Source organism: Pseudonaja textilis, chromosome 1 (genome assembly GCF_049901715.1).
Source record: "Pseudonaja textilis isolate UNSWEBS1 chromosome 1, rPseTex1.2, whole genome shotgun sequence".
NCBI lineage: Eukaryota > Metazoa > Chordata > Lepidosauria > Squamata > Elapidae > Pseudonaja > Pseudonaja textilis.
Window position 1 is genome coordinate 234546653 of NC_141990.1, and position 17922 is coordinate 234564574.

Here is a 17922-nt window from a genome sequence, read left to right on the forward strand (position 1 = left end):
GATGGAAATGAGAAGAGAACTGTATAGGGGGAAACAAAAGGAGGGGAGACCTTAGTTTAGGCATTACAAACAATGGTAAAAATAACCAATATTCCTTTGTAAAACAGCAGTTATTTTATGCTTTGCAACTGAGATGTCTGCAGCCACTAGTCCTGTTGATCCTTCTAGTTTTTTTTAGATCAGACAAGAAGACACCCTCAATTTTGAATTTTAAGATTGTTTTACAAATATAAAAGTAGAGCATATCTGGTCATGTAGACACTGCTAAACAACACAAATAAGCTCTGGAAGCTTTTATTTAAAGTCTACTGCTCCTACATCAGCTCTACATTTGATAGTAAGCCCTGGAGTTTGGTATAGAGAAGAAAAAGAGGAGATAAATTGGCCCTATTTTGATACACTTTCACATGGCCCTAAAGACCTGGCTTTACTAACAGACCTGGGAAACAGTGTGAGATGGAGTCTACCAAGTGGCTTATTGGATGACTGATTGTTGTTGCCAGGTGGATGGAAGGTTATTGTTTTTTATTGTGTTTTTTATATTGGTTTTTTGTCTTTGCAAGCTGCTTGAGGGTGAGTTGGGCAGCCATATAAATTTTCATAAATGAATGAATGAATGAATGAATGAATGAATGAATGAATATGTATGTATGAATGAATAAATGGTTGTCAATGACTTTACATTACATTAAGCTATTATAGAACAAGGCTTAAAGTGTCGGATGTGGCTCATCAATGTAACACAACCCATGGTTAATAAAGCTATTTGATGTATGAAAGTAGGCAGAATAATCAATGAGATTAAAAAAAATTCTTATTTGTAAATTTACCATGATCAGACCATTTTAGCAACAGAAGAGGAGTCTCCCTTGTATGTTCCTAATGTTCTGCATAGTTGTTTATTATAGAACATTATTCTGTTCTGTTATTCAAGAGAAATTAGTCGTCTGTTTAATTCTCATGGCAGCACATACCTAATGCCTGGGAACCTTGCTGAGATTATAAAATCAGACTTTAAAAGTACTCCTGGACTGAAATCAAACTCTCCATTCTGAAACAATAGGATTGCTGGGAGAGCTTGCCTCTCTCTCTCTTTTAACACAGTGAATGAGTGGAAACATTTATCTCCTCCCTTTTGTGATTCTAAAGGACAAAAATGTTTTATTAATGTATATGAAAAGAAGAGCATTTAGTGTAGTCCCTACCATATCTGTTCATCATGGATCAAAGTGTCCAAGCCCATCTTCAACACATTCTTTGGTTCTGCAATCTTCCTCATTCATTCTTTTCGGTCCCATTTTTCATTCATCCTCCAGAAGTATTAAAATTCAGGCATTCCTTCAGGATGACAATAAGATCTGCCATCTTACAGAGAAATTGAAAGACCATGGGAAAGAAAAAAAGTCATCCCTATCAAATACCATAGATGTCATGCATCAATAAGCTATTACCATAACTCTGTTTATGCATGTCCTTTTTAATCTTTTGCTAATTGACTTTGGCATGGTAAGATGAAGGACAAATTATTTATCTATTGGGAAGGTGGCATTAGATGAATAAACAAAAATCTTTTTTTAAAAAAATAAAGAGAACTGACTCAATAATTTATTGTACCCTTTTGGCATAGTGATTAGGAGAATTAAAGTATAATTTATGGTAACTCCTATCATTGGTGTCCTTCCAGATGTGGAGACTCTAATTCCTGACATGGTGAACGGTGTCAGCCAATAGGCATCTTGGCTGAGGGTAATGGAAATGGTAGTCTAATATGGTCTGCTTCCAAATGCAGTTCAGGGTATTAGTTATGGCCTTTAAAGCCCTTAATGTCATAGGTCCAGGCTATCTGATGAACCGCCTCATCCCGCTAGGACTAGCCTGTCCTCCTTGTGCTAGCAGAGGTCCTACTTCAGATCCTATCAGTCAGAGATCTCTGATTGTCAGGATTCAGAAGAAAAACCATCTCTGCTTCAGGGCCTGCCCTTTGGAACATCTTACCCTCTAAACTAAGATCTTCCCCCTCCCTCCTATCTTTCCACAAAAGACCAAAGACCTGGCTCTTGGCCTAGGTACCAAATGGGGGAGTTCCACACTGGAGGTGGCTGCTAGAGTGATGGCAGACTCATGTTCCCCGGCCCTATCTTTTTGGTTATCATATTAATGTATTCTCATTGTGTTCCTTTTTCATTGTTTATTTTATTTTTCTATTAACTTACTTCTGTTTATACCGCTTTCATTTTCTTTCTTTTTATTATTATTATTGTAAGCTGCTTTACATGGCAAGATAGGCAGAAAATAAATTTAATAAATCTGTAAATCTTTGGCAGATACTAGGTTAGGTGTTAATTGTTGTAAATGCTTAATTCTTTGACATAGCCAGCCCCATCTCCTATTTTGCAGATAATTATTATGATTTGTCTACATTTGGAAATGATACTAGAGCAGTGCCCCGCAACCTTTTGGGCACCAGGGATGAATTCTATGGAGAAAGGTTTTTCTGCAGACCAGAGAAGGCATGGTTTTGCATGCTGCCTGTATCCCACGGATGAGGTTTCAGTTGTTTATGCAGCCAGTTGCTGGCATGCCAGGGACCAGTGCCAGCCCATGGACTAGGGGCTGGGGACATCTGTAGTAGAGCCTCCAAATAAGTGGTGGGATTCAAAAAAATTTTACTACTGGTTCTGTGGACGTGGCTTGGTGGGCATGGCAGGGGAAGGATACTGCAAAATTCCATTCCCTCCCCATTCCACTAACCTGCTTTCCAGCTCCGTTCTCCTGTGCAGGGCAACAAAAGAAGACCCAGCCAATCAGCTGGGACTCGGGAAACAGAGAAGAGATGGGGGTGGGGCCAGTCAGAGGTGGTATTTGCTGGTTCTCCGAACTACTCAAAATACCAGTTCTCCAGAACTGGTCAGAACCTGCTGAATACCATCTCTGCTCCAAATCTTTGTACTTTCCAGAAACGATTCCCTGATTTGCATTACATGATTTTTTTCCCTCTTTCTTGTCTCCTGCTGCTGAAACAGTACCCAGATGGGCTCTCATAGCAATTGCTATAGCAGCAGGCGTAGTTCTGCTACTTTTCCTTATCTGTATCATCAAGTGCTGCTGCTGCAAGAAGAAACACAAGAAGAAGGAGAAGCTCAACTTAAGAAACATTAATGGTGCCTCCACAACAGCCAGCTTGGTAGGTACTCTTGGGTTTTTGAATAGAATAGCATTTTGATTTTTAAGTTCCAATTTCAAGAGGACTGAAACCCCTGGAGAACCTTCAATGAGTTTTCAGTTAGGAGATAGCTTGACTTCTAGGCTTGAAGTACAAATACATGGCAGGGGGAAAGGAAAACAAGATGGATACAATCCAACTGATCTCAGTAGGGGTTCAGCAAGAACAGGCAATCAGAGAGTAAAAAAAAACCAAATCAGAGGACATGAATGCATAATCAAAGTTATGATACTTATTAAGAAGGAGGCAGAGCTTCAGTTGTTCACTTGTGTCTGCTATCTTGACATTTGATCATCTGTGTAGATGTCCCTGGTAGCTAAGTGATTGGAAACAGTTGATATGACACAGAAGCTCAATCTTGGAGTATATTAATATCTTTGATAGATCACTGATGAAATCATACACAGGTCTAATTTTTACTCCTTGGCTCCAAATACCTATTTCTTAGTACAGGTGATCCACAGTTAATAGCCACTTGTTCAGTGACCATTCAAACTTGTGATGGCACTGAATGAGGGTACTTATGACTGGTCCTCAGAGGTCTGGCTGACCCAGAGGGCAAACAGGGTGCTCAGCAACCAGCCCGGATTTCTGCCCAACACAGTGTCCCACAGTCATATAATTGCAGTTTGCAATCTCTTCTTCTGCCTTCCCACAAGCAAAAGCAATGAGGAACTGGCAGAAAATCAGAAGTTGTAGACACATGAGGTCCTCACTTAATCCACGAGGAACCACTTAACAATAGTAACCAGGGATGGCCAGAACTGCTGCCACTAAGTAATATCACCAAACACACTTTACAATTGCATCACTTAAAGGTGAAAATTTCAGTCCCAGTTACTGTTGTTAAATAAAGACTACCTGTACATTTTCAAAGTACAATGTTTTCATTGCCGTTGATAGCAATAGAGGATAGCACCTCTAGTGCTGATAGTTGATAGCACCAGAGGATTGTTGTTATAGGGAAAAATAGGAGGCGGGGGGGACGGGGGGGAAAATGGGACGGGACACTGAGTTCCTGAATGTAATATGACATATAATATATATAGTCAACCCAAAGTCAGTCATACTTCATAGACCATTTATTATATGAATTGCATTGAATGTTTGAATGAAAGATGCTAATATTTTGATGTAGGTCCAACCTGATTTGGAAGACATTGAATGTGGACTGGAAGATGAGAAACGAGGACGGCTGCAATATTCCCTAGAATATGACTTCCGTGGCCAGGAGGTATATTTCTCAGGGTGACAAATTTGCACTCCTTTTTTATTACAAAGCAATATTAAATAGAAATACTTTTCCTTCCCTACATTTCACATGCTTTGTTTTCATGTGGGTGTGAGAAAAATCACAAAACACATCTAGAGACGGTGAACAATATGAAAGAGCTTTATTATTAAGCTTTTGCAAAAGGGAATTCTGCTCATAGCAGAAGACTCCCTCCCCCAGGAAGGCTGAGGAATATATACAGGTGCAAATATACAGTCTCTGCCCCTTTCCTGGGTTCGCAATCTATCCAACTACGTAATTCCCTACGCCACACCCATAACTTACCACCTGTTTCCCTTTCTTTGGACACTGCCCTTGTTCTCATGGCATCTTCCTATTATGTTCTTCTGAACACAATGGATCATTAACCAGTTCCATTCAGGTCAGAATGACCCTAGCATGTCTTACATTAATTCTCAAGCCAAAATACAAACTCCCTTGCTCTAACCAAAAACCTGCCATCTAATATCACAACTTTTATAAATTTTACTTTTCTACAGCATTTTGGTTTGCTCCTCCACTCATAGCCCATTTCTGCAGATTTGCAAACTTAATACATATTGTTAATTTCAGAAATTTCATATTTTTCAATTGATTCTCTAAGTTGAAAGTTGGAGTGAAGCAGGCAGCAGATCTAAAGGCCATGGACAGTGGAGGTACCTCTGATCCCTACGTAATTGTTTTCCTGACATCTGACATAAGGAAGAAGTATGAAACAAAAGTTCATCGTAAGACACTCAATCCTGTTTACAACGAGAGCTTCATTTTTCAGGTAGGATGCAAGGCCCTCTATAAGTTCATTGACCTGTTTCAATTCAGTTTGGTATTGTTAAAATTTAGGTTAGAAATTTGCAAAAATATTCATTACAAATTTTTCATTGTTATTTCATGTTCTTGGTTAGTTTAATTGACTTTAGTATGATTTGTGATGTTGAGTTTACAAACCTCGTGTTAACTCATAAAACATTTTGTATACAGGTTTTATAGTTGACAACAGAAAGAAGGGGGAGTTTCAAAGAGCAGATGGCAGTGTAGAATCGAAAGTACATTCCATTCATATTTTCTTCAAACACTGATTAGATGACTGAAACTTCTACCGTGCAAAAACCTAATTGGAGAGCATGATTGATGACTTTTGGCTATGGACATTTTTCATTGGATGATACAGCCAGAGGGCTGGGGGAAAAAGCAGGATCAAGGATGACAGTGAATTACATGTCTCAGAGTTGGCCATGGCCAGGTTCTATGCTGGATATAGAATGTTACCTTTAAATAAATCTTTTTTAGTTTTGGGAGTGTGGCTTGAGGCTCGTGATTTAATTGGAGTAACTGCTGGAATCCTGACACCCTGTCGTCCATTGAAATCACACCTTCTTCATTGTGGCATTTGACTTTGGTAACCCCATTTCCTCTCATCCGTCCCAGGAGCTATACAGATCCCAACCAGGGGTGGGATCCGACAGGGTTAACTACCAGTTCGGTGATTTATGAGGTTTGGTGATTTACGATGTGCCTTCCTGCACATTGTGTGTGCACCTGTAAATCGTCATCAGCTTGCTGCCTGGACAGCTGAGCTGCTCTGAGTGCAGAGAAGCAGTGTTTGAAACAGCACTTTTTTCCTGCTTTTTCAACTGCAGCTGTGCCTCGCACAGCAGCTGAGGTTGAAAAAGCAAGAAATAAAGGTCAGGTAAGAGCCCGGGCGGACAGGTTGGCCAAAACGTCAGCAGACATAGAACCGGTTCTATGTCTGCTGCTCTTCAGAGCTACTGGTTCTACAGACCTGGACAGAACCGGTAGAATCTCACCCCTGGTCCAACCTGTTGGAGAACCAATGTTGGAGAACCAATCTTGAGCAAAATGGACCTTGGACACAACTTTCTGACACCATTCTTATTTTGCAGGATGATTTTCCCATATCGTTCAGATTTACTGGTAGGAGTGAAATTTTCCTCTTACTCTCTTCTCTAGGTCTCCCAAGCAGAGGTGACTGAAGCTATACTGGTCATGCAAGTGTATGATTTCAACCGCTTTTCCAAGCATGACATAATTGGTGAGGTGTGTCTGCCTCTTGTGGATGTGGACTTACAGCATGTAATGGAACAATGGCTTGATCTCTCTCCAGCTGGCAAGATAGAGGTAGGTATCTCAGATGTGAGGGTGAAGGATGTGAGGCAACATAATAGGATGTATGGAAATTGACGGGGTTGTGCCCGCCCCCCAAATGTTACTGAACTGCAATGCTTGGTTGTTGGGCAACCTGGCTGAGATTGCAGAAACCACAGAGTACACAACATCTAGCTGTCTTCCCTCCTTCGCACCTATTCGCTAGAACTGGTTGTTAATATTCTAAGCAGTTCGGATAACTGGTTGTTAGAAGAAATTACTGGCCTAATCCTGTAAGGAAGGCAGGAAGGAAACATTCTGGTGTTGCTTACAGAAACTGCCTCTCCGTTAACCCTTATTACATTCTTGGCAGGACTAGACTTCCTTTCTCTGGAAATTCTCTTGAGTTTTTTCCCCCTCCTTTGCTGGTACTTTGCTTGTGTAGAGTGACCATTCAAAGTTACAATGGCACTGAAAAAAGTGACTTATGACTCTTTTTCACACTTACGACTGTTGCAGCATCCCCACAGTCATGAGAGGTCAGGTGAGGAGATGCGTGTCTCGCTGTGAGTGATATTGAGTTGGCCACACCCAGCCAATAACATGACCACCAAGCCATATCCACCCAGTCACATGACCACCAAGCCACTCCCACCAACTAAGCCACACTCACAGAACCAGTTGTTAAAAAATTTGAATCCCACCCCTGCCTGTAAGATAAAGTTAGCAATGAGAGCATTTACTCAGTTTTTGTTTTCAGTTTTAGCAGTCCCTGTGAAAAGAGATTAGACTAAATTACTCTGTTCTACTAGTAAAGAACAACAATAAAAAGGTGTGTTTTTTTCAGCCAGGCTTTTGAGAACAGGAAAAATAGCTTTGTTGTTGTTGTTTTGTCCCTAATTTGTGAGCATTTTATTCTGTGTACTATTAGCTACCTTGGGTACCATTATTTGGTAGAAAGGCAGGGAATCAATACAGTCATAAATCTATTTAGTTCTTGTTGTATGCAAAATATTGTGACATCCTGTTCAGATTGTAAGTGTTGATAAATCCTCAAAAGAACAGATGCTATCACAACCCTTACATAGTATTGTTGGAAGAATTATCCTTCTGGGTCCAGTTCCAAGTGGGGAAAAAGACACTGGAAACATGGAGGCTGTTTGGAAAGATGGTTTAATGGTGGACAGGACCACATGGCTTAGAACTCCAAAGAAGGAAGGGATGATCACATGCTTCAAGATGTTGGGTGAAGGAAAAGTAGGAAGGGCTGAGATGCTGAGAGTCCCTTATATACCATCTGTTGGGATTTGAATTTGAGCTTGTATTCTGATTGGTTGTCAGACTCCCATGGGGCCATGCTGGGGCAACTCTGTAGGCTGTCTTGAGTCCTAGGCTTGGTTGAGCCTTGCTGGGTGATGATGTAATGAAAGGGCTTTGGGCAATTCCTTTAGCTCTACCTGGAAATCTTTGTTATGTAAAATAGGCTGGCCAGAGTAAAGGCCCATTAGTAAAGGTGGAGGGCGGCTGAGTTTCTGCTTCTGAGGTGAGTTTCTGCTTCTGAATTTCTACTCTATTTAGGGGAAATATTCTGCCCTTTTAATGTTTCCTAGGATATTTCAATTTTCTAGGAGAGGAGTGGATTTTCACTTCCAACAGTATAATGTTAAACTCACTATCTTTCTACAAATTTAAATGCATTCTTAACAACTTAGGAGCAGTTGATTATAGATTCACAATAAGAACATTGTGACTATTGGCAGGTGCAGAAATTAATTTGATTTGATACTATAGTTTTTACAGTACAGTGGTTAATATGGCCCCTGAAGGTGATTGAGTCATTAAGTCTACAATTACCTAGGTGAAGAAAATTCCATTGGATATATAAACATTCTGAACCTTCAAATCTATCAGGCTGTGATGTTTGTTTATTTTAATAGTCCTTGACTCTTCTAAAAGAGCTGAGTATTTGAAAATGAAGATAATTATGTCTTGCAAAGTAGGGGAATGCTAGCAATTTTAGCTGTGAGAAACATTGTGAGAGGAAAGCTATGTGGAACTCTGGAAGTCCAGAGTAGATCTGAAAAACCAAGAGAACTCTCTGGTGGAGCTACTTGAAAAGTTGTCAGATTTGCAAAAGAATACAGTCTGTGAATCACCTATTGAAAAGTTTAGCAACAGATAATATAGCACCTTTAATGCAACCATGACCCAAGGTTCCTGTAAGGAAAAACAGAAAACATTTCCAAAAATCATGAATAGAAAGACTTATATTTTGCTATGCAAAACATTTGGAAACTCTTGTTTCTGTCAAAGAATGTATTACAAAGTGTTCAAACTTAGCACCTACCATATTCATTGTTTTCATATTTTGAAGCTATAAAGAACTGCACATAGATATCATGTGTTGAAATTGATAGAAAAATGCTGTATTTAACTTTGTACAGTCTTGAGGTTGTGTCACCTTCTGTTCACTTAGGAAGTTAGCAGTATGTACAACTTGACCAGGATGCTGAAATTTTTATATGAAACTGCATAGCCTAGGTCCACATTTCAGCTCATCATAGTTTGTTAAACTACTTATGACTTTCTGGATTCAGACATGGCTCACAAACTACAGTAGCTGGATTTTCCTAATTCATTAAGGCAAAGCCAAACATTATGGTTTGGAGCCATGGTGGTGCAGTGGTTAAAATGCAGTATTGCAAGATAATTCTGAATTCTACCGCCAGGAGTTCGATCCTGACTGGCTCAGCCTTTTATCCTTCTGAGGTTGGTAAAATGAGGAACACAGATTGTTGGGAGCAATAGGCTGACTCTGCAAACCACTTAGAGAAGGCTGTAAAGCACTATGAAGCGGTATATAAGTCTAAGTGCTATTGCTATGCTCTGTGAGCTAAGACACTTAGAAAAAGTTGCTATTCTTATTACTATATTAAGATAAAGGGAGTTGTATCCCAGTTTCTGGAGGGCATCATATTAGGAAGATACTGTAGATTTAATATTATTAAAATTCTTAAAAATAATTTGGAATAGTCTGATAAAATTAGTTCTTAGTGGTAAGACATTATATGCATGTTCAAACAACCACTTTTCTTGGCAGAAGACTCTTAACTCTAAATCTGCTTTTTGAAGTAATCAAATTCTTCAAAGAGAGAAGTGGTCAGAGTAAGTTGATATTATTAGGAGGTGATTAAATAGGAATTATTATTTAATTATGTTAATTATATATAATATTAATTTATTCATCGATATTCTAGATTTGATTTTTATTATTTGCCAAATGTTCATCTCTAGTAATAAACTAGGCTATAATTCCAATAACTAAATAAATAACAGGGCTACATAAACAATGTAGTGGCAAGAAATTTACCCATTTTGTACCACTGGAGCAAATCGAAATCATCACTTAGTATCAAGACACTTATGTGGTAAAGACCAAGAGAAGAGAAGGAAGCCATTTTTTTTTCAAAGTAAAGATCTTCTTGCAATATGCTGAAACTGGCAAATGTACCATACAGGTAAAACTCACTTACTGACCAGTGGTGGGATTCAAATTTTTTTACTACCAGTTCTGTGGGTGTGGCTTGGTGGGCATAGCTCTGTGGTCATGTGACTGGGTGAGTGCAGCTATGTGTTCATGTGACTGGGTGGGCGTGGCTATGTGGTCATGTGACTAGGGGGTTAAAAGACAGAAACTCACTTTCTGGAGCAGGGGGTTGGACTAGATGACCACCAGGTACTTCCAGCCCTGTATTGCTGTGCTCTGAAGGTGCATCTAGTGCGAAGGTTTGTGGTCCTTCCTTCCTCTCCTTTTTCCCTCCCTCCCTCCCTTTGGTTCAGCTGAATCGGTAGCATTTTTTTACGACCAGTTTAGCCGAACTGGGCTGAACCAGTAGAATACCACCACTGTTACTCACTGCCTTGTTCATCAACCATTTGAAATGACGATAGCACTGAAAGAATAGATTTATGACTGGTCCTTGAACTTACTGCCCTTGCAGTGTCCCTGTGGACACTGGGCACTTTGCAACTGGAACATATTTATGACGGTTACTGTGATGTGAATGCCATTTGCAAGCTTAACAGCTGGCAGCAAAATTTATGGGGAAGCCAGCAGGAAGTCACAAGTCAGGGGTGAGATTCAATTTTTTTAACAACCGGTTCTGTGGGTGTGGCTTAGTTGGTGGGTGTGGCTTGGTTGTAATGTGACTGGCTTGGTGGGGCCAACTCAACATCACTCACATTGAGGCACGCATCTCCTCGCCTGGCCTCTTGTCCCTGTGGGGATGCTGCAATAGTTGTAAGTGTGAAAAATGGTCATAAGTCACTATTAACAGTGCCATTGTAACTTTGAATGGTCACTCCACACAAGCAAAGTACCAGCAAAGGAGGGGAAAAAAACTCCAGAGAAGTTCCAGAGATAGGAAGTCTAGTCCTGCCAAGAATGTAATAACGGTTAACGGAGAGGCAGTTTCTGTAAGCAATACCAGAATGTTTCCTTCCTGCCTTCCTTACAGGATTAGGCCAGTAATTTCTTCTAACAACCGGTTCTCCAAACTGCTTAGAATGTTAACAACCAGTTCTAGCGAATAGGTGCGAACTGGTAGAATCCCACCCCTGGTCTCAGTCACATGATGTCATGCTTAACAATCCAGGATGATTTGCTTAACAACTGCAGCAGAACCAACTGGCATGGTCACACAGCATCTCACTTAATGATTGCATTGCTTAGCGACAGAATTGCTAGTCCCAATTTGAGGTAAGTAAGTGATTTTTTGTGTCTCAGGAATGAAGCTGAGGAGTCCGTTCTAATAGCACAGCTTGGACTGATATCCTTTGATTAAACAGATGGGGATACAATAGATCTGGGTGATGGAGCTGCATGTGCAATTAGGATTCATCCAATCTCCTTGTTTCAGTTTGACATAGTTAAACACTGCAGCTTACTGCACCAGTTGTAGGCTAAATTGTTCTTTAAGGTCACTTCCAAAGCTTTCAAACCAGCTCTGAGCCTCAGTGATCCTGTGTTCTTCCAAGTCAGCTATAGGGTGACTGAAACCATAAGGCCAGGCTAATATATGAGAAATGTTGTGGATCTGTAAACAGTCTCTTTTCCCATTTGCAAAAACTATTGCCTTATCCTGTGTCCTATCTCCTAGGCTTCATTAAAAAAAAAAAAAAGAACAGGAAAGTTGCCTTGATGTCATTTCTATTCTCCCTGGGAGTTTTATCCTCCCATGTGTCTAACTGATATACTGAATGCAACTTCAAGTAAGATACAAAGGAGAGTTGTTAGTTGTGCAATCGTGTCTGACCCATTGCGACCCCATGGCCAACGTTCCTCCAGGCGTTCCTGCCCTCTACCATCATCTGGAGTCCATTTAAGCTCATGCCTACTGCTTCAGTGACTCCATCCAGCCACCTCATTCTCCGTCATGCCCTTCTTCTGTTCCCCTCAATCTTTCCCAGCATTAGGCTCTTCTCCAGTGAGTCCTTCCTTCTTATTAGGTGGCCAAAGTATTTGAGTTTCATCTTCAGGGTCTGGCCTTCTAAAGAGCAGTCAGGGTTGATCTCCTCTAGGACTGACCAGTTTGATCGCCTTGCAGTCCATGGGACTTGCAGGAGTCTTCTCCAACACCATAGTTCAAAGGCCTCAATTGTTTGGCACTCAGCCTTTCTTATGGACGGGAGTATACAAGCGATTTGTTTTACTTCTATTTTGTTCGGAATGAGGGTGAGGACAATTTTGTTTCCTCAGGATATAGTGGGATGGTGATTTTTTTTCTCCTTGTTCTGAAAGGTCATGGAAGGAAATATTGCTTCTTGACTTGTGGGCTGATCAAGTACAATACCTGGTCTTATTGTGTACCGCCTTCAAACTGAGCAATTGGGATATGCATGCAGTGGTAGCATGGAAGTGCCTTGAATCAAAGAAACTCTGTGTCCTCTTTTAAAACCCCTATCAGTCAGGGGTGGGATTCAAATTTTTTAACAACTGGTTCTGTTTAGGTGGTGGATATGGCTTGGTGGTCATGGTTTGGTGTTCATGTTATTGGCTGGGTGTGGCCAACTCAATATCACTCACATCGAAGCACGCATCTCCTTGCCTGGCCTCTCATGACTGTGGGGATGCTGCAACAGTCATAAGTGTGAAAAATGGTCATGTCATTTTTTTCAGTGCCATTGTAACTTTGAATGGTCACTCCACACAAGCAAAGTTACCAGCAAAAGAGGGGAAAAAAACTCCAGAGATGTTCCTGAGACACGAAGTCTAGTCCTGCCAAGAATGTAATAAGGGTTAACGGAGAGGCAGTTTCTGTAAGCAACACCAGAATGTTTCCTTCCTGCATTCCTTACAGGACTAGGCCAGTAATTTCTTCTAACTACCAGTTCTCCAAACTGCTTAGAATGTTAACAAATGGTTCTAGCGAATAGGTGTGAAATGGTAGAACCCCACCCCTGCTATCAGTTAACCATCCTGTGCAGCATTTTCAGGGAGGCAGTCAATGAAAGATGTTTCAACCTCCCAGCCTGCCTCTTAAGTTTCTTTTAGCAGTTGAAACACTCTGCAGTAGTGTAAGGAGAGTGTAAGAGAATGAAATAAGGATGAGGGATTCGAATGCAATGAAGAGTAGGATGGAGCATCAAGAAAACCCCAGTCAATGGATCAGTCAATGGATCCAGAATATCTGCATGCACACCTTGGAAACCACACATCTACAGTATATCTTGAGCAGATGCTTTCCTTTCATACTTCAACCATTTTGATTTGGCATAGAAATGTAGTTAAATTTTAACCTGTGGTGAAAGAGCGTTCTTACTGCTGGACAAAAGGATTATCCCACCCATCCATGAGTCAGCTCAAAACAATGCTGGCATAAAATTGGCTGCCCTTGTGGCTGGACCAGAATGTTCTATTCTGAGTCCTTGACAAAAGGTGGTGTCTTGATTTCTGAACATGCCCTTTGGTATAGCTATGAGTAATTTTCTGCTCCTACTTTACTGCTATTCCTTTACAGTAAGTCACCAGCTACAGAGAAAAATATATGAATCAGGAGTCTGCAGCAAAAACAGGGTGGGCCTGACTTAGGGGACTCCAGAATAGAAAGTTTGTCTGCTTTTTAGTGTCCCATTTTGGCATCTCTTATTCCTATTTATCTTCATTTGCAATACAAACACATTAAGAATGAGTAAAACAAATGTTAAAAACTAAAATACACACATCCAAGAGATAATCCAATTAACTGATCAGTTATGATATTGCAGCAGACCAAAGACATGTTTTAATATTCAATAAGAAATGAAACAACCAAAATCATATAATTATGATATAACCAAATCATATAATTATTGTATCTTTACATCACTAACACAGAAAACATACAGTCCGTCCTTTCTAAGGCATTCTTTAAGAGTACAAAGAATTCAGAATTACCTCAGGACCAAAGCAACATTTTAAACATTTTTTAAAGATTTGCATGTACTTATGTTCTATTATTGGTTATGCCAATTGTTTGTCCCATAAATCATAATGTCAGTTAATTTCAACTTCAAAAATATTTTCACATTTCTGCTTTAGGTGCAAAATTGATTTGATTTCAGAACAGGTTCCATCAAAAATGATGGCTTAGATATCTGCTTCATATTGAGCAATTAAAACATTTAAATTGGTTTATATTGCCAGAAACATGTATTAGGCAAAGAAAATTCTACCTGAAGTTGTTGACATTCCTTCAAATAATCATTTCTGTAATTAATTCAAAGTAATTATTCCAGTGTCTGCCTATACTTTCCAATAGAAAGTCTTGCTTCTTATGTTTACAGTAGACTTCTTCCATAAAATAAATATTCTTGAGATTAGTGGATGGTCACAAATATAGCTACTTGCTTGGGACCAGGAAATGAAGGACTGTGTTTGCTATGTGGAGCTGATTTAAATCATTGCTAAGATCATAATACAAATACATAAGAACTTTTCAACAGAACTTATAATTGTTGGTAGTTAGTTAAATTCTCGTTCTGCATAAATATAAATGATAACATGAATGTCTAGTGATACTTTTGAGACTCTGGTAAACTAAAACTACTTTATCAAAGATAATTTCAGCTTAGCCAGTAAAATTCCTGGTAGTCTATTTTCCCAATATAAATTTTCCAATAGTCTCTTGATCTGAATAGAATAATAATTTGGAATTAACAACAGTGCATATCTTAAAATATGCATCTATTAGATTGTAATATTCATTTTAATAACATTAAATTTAATGGATTTTAACTCCATCCATTAGCTGTCAGAATCTTACTTTTAACATTCAATATACTAATTTCCACATATTTTGAGATGTTTTTAAAATTATATAAATCAAAATATTTAATACATTTTGTAATTACAAAGACCAACAACTTATATTGACATGTTTATAAATCAGATTCCAAAGAAAGTAAATTAGATTATCCCAATTAATCTTATAATTTGAATATATACCATTAATCAAGTGAGGCAATAAGTTAGAATATTTGTACAATATTGTTCAAATATCAGCAACATGTAAAATAATTAAATTCTGAATCTAAATAGCATGGTATCTGCCAGTGTAATACCAGTAATATGATAAGATTGCCTCAGAATAATTGTTAATGGCTCAATAATTAGGTCACAAACCAATGGAGCAATTGGGCAACCATGACAGCTGCCATACTATAACTCATCTGATAACTCAACTGGTCTAAAAATTAAAAATTAAAAAACATTTACTATTGGTTTCAAATAATAAATTTCAATCCATTTAATAAAAGAAGTTGGGAATCCATCCTTATGTATGTCTTGCTTAAAAAAGTTAAGTTTACCCATGTCTAAACTTTTTTTCAACATCCAAAAACATTAATACACCAGAATCCAATTTTTCTCAAGGTATAACATACCTATTTATGAGTGTAAATTATCTGATACTGTCTGGTTTTGGAAAGTCCAGACCAAGTTGGATGAATTATGCATGGTGACGCTCTCTGAAATCATCTAGACAAAAAGCAATAAATATTCTTGCACCTACCATATGGATCTATAAATTGTACAAAGCTCAAAAACTTTACCTGCTTTTAAAATCAGTGCTGTAGAAGCCTCATAAAAAGGCAAAGACAATTTACTGGATTTAAGTGATTCATTATAGAACTCTGCAATAATGGCTCAACAAATCTACAAAACATTTATACCAGAAAAGCTGTCCACTGGAACTTTCACATTTTATCTCCAGTATGTCTTTCAGTTTCAAAGATACCTTCCAACATCCACAGAATCTTGTGATAATGGTTGGATAGCAATTTCTTAAAGTTACCCTATTGTTATGTTTAAATAATGTAATATAGAGGCTCAGGGTTTGAGGGATTTGAAAGTTTAGATTCTATAGGGTGGGAGAACTGAAACTGTCTTCTTGATTTTGGAAGGAAGAAGGCACGAGACCAACCAATACAGGAATGATAGCAAATGAACATAAACTCCCCACTCCTCACACACACTCTTTTCTTGGTGAAATAGTGTTCTCTTTTTTTCTACATTGTTCAAAGCCTGGATAGATGTAAACAGAAGTCAGGAAAAAAAGAAGGCATTTAAAAAAGCTGAGGGAGAAATGACTGAGGTGGAGGTAATTCATGATTATAGGGTGATTATGAGATGTCTATGCTTCCAACACTCCCAAACTGCACTATTTCTCTGTACCTCTAGCCTCCTAACTTACCTTTCAAGATGAAACATTTTATTGGGATGACCCAGGATGGGATACAAAATAAACACAGTCACAAAAAACAGGTGAAGCCCCTTTTATTCCTTCACTTTGCTTCCAAGCTCCAAATATCCTTGACTGGAGACAAAAAACTCTCACAGAAGCAGTTACAGGAAGGAAGAAATGCCATTTAAATTATAAAGAGTAAAAAAACAACACAAACCAGGCAAGATAAGGGCTTGAAGATGTCCACAGGTATCAGAACACACACTGGGAAGGACACCAAACTCAGAGAGGAACAATAAACTACAGATATTTCCACGCTTTGTTTCCAGCACTCGCCTGTACGCATGTCCGTCCTTTTATCCAGTTGTCACAGCTGCAGCCCATGAAGAGGATCAAGGTCCTCTTCTCCCCAGTAGACAACGTCTCTCCCTTATCCTCTCCTCCCTGCGTGCCCTAGGATGGAGAGGGGATGGGCCTGGGTCCTTCTCTGACTGCCCAGCCAGCCTCTGCCCTTCCCCAGCCTCCTCCACAACCTCCGGAGCCACACTTCCACTCCCTCTCAGCTGTTCCTCCTCTCCCTCAGAGTCAGTCTCTACCAGGGGCATGACACTTACACATATCAAAACTGTTCTTGAATAGTGTTGGATTAAAGAGAAAATTCTATTATTATACCAGTGTAATTGATGATAGCTGATGCTTATCTCCTCCATTAGTGAGGGAGAAGATAAGGGCAACACCATGGAGACAAGGTCCAAACTACATTAATGTCCACTCACTTTATAATCAGGGATACTAAACAGTCACATCCAAAATAGTGGAAAGGGAAACATTTGGAAAGGGTTCAATAAATAATGGATTCTTTGTCTATTGTAGTATATATCAAACCAAGTATGGTCTCTCTTGATCATCAATCTAGGCTGTCTGAAGACATCTCATTTGAATTCAGCATATGTTGATAGTATATGTTATTATGTCTTTGGAGACAGATTGTCTTTCTTTCTCTTGAAATCCATTTTAATCAAAAGATAGTGAACATCAATTTTCCAAGATAGAAAGAAGCACATTTCATTCCCTAAGCTCATTAAAAGAATTGGGTTACTGTTGTCGATCATCAGTAGGCTTATGGAAGTATACAAATCTCAGAAGTGAATAAATAAAAATAAGTATTCTTGGCTTGTGAGCATGCTGGCTTGACAACACCTTGACATCTGTGAGACAATTCTAATAGTTTTATTACTGATGTAGAAATGGAATATCCCCTAGAGGGCACTATTAGCAATTATATTACCAGGGAACTGATAATATTTCAGGCTGAATATGAATGGTTAATGAAGTTTGTGTGCTGAGGCCATTGAGCAGTAATGTTACGTTTTGTTCAAGAAAACTATATTCACTTTGGGATCAATTGCCCAGAGCATGGATTTTACTGATGGGCAACACACAGGCAGCTGCTCATGGTAGTGATTGGTTGAAGCTTGTGATATTACAAATTGTGAACTTTGTATGGGGAATGTTTATGTGTGTGTATCTGTCTACACACACACACACACACTCCTATTCAATGAATCAACATGCAATTGGTTGGATTCATAATCATGGTT

General features: G+C 39.1%; 1 protein-coding gene across 1 annotated transcript in view; it reads left to right on the forward strand.

The window, feature by feature from the left end:
- Positions 1 to 17922, forward strand: part of SYT8 (synaptotagmin 8) — a 35887-nt gene that overhangs the window by 12733 nt on the left and 5232 nt on the right. Inside the window, exons 3-6 of the mRNA XM_087919938.1 lie at positions 3024 to 3184; positions 4362 to 4457; positions 5101 to 5268; positions 6465 to 6632. Of these exons, the coding sequence (XP_087776064.1) occupies positions 3024 to 3184; positions 4362 to 4457; positions 5101 to 5268; positions 6465 to 6632 (593 nt within the window). The remainder of the gene's footprint in view (positions 1 to 3023; positions 3185 to 4361; positions 4458 to 5100; positions 5269 to 6464; positions 6633 to 17922) is intronic.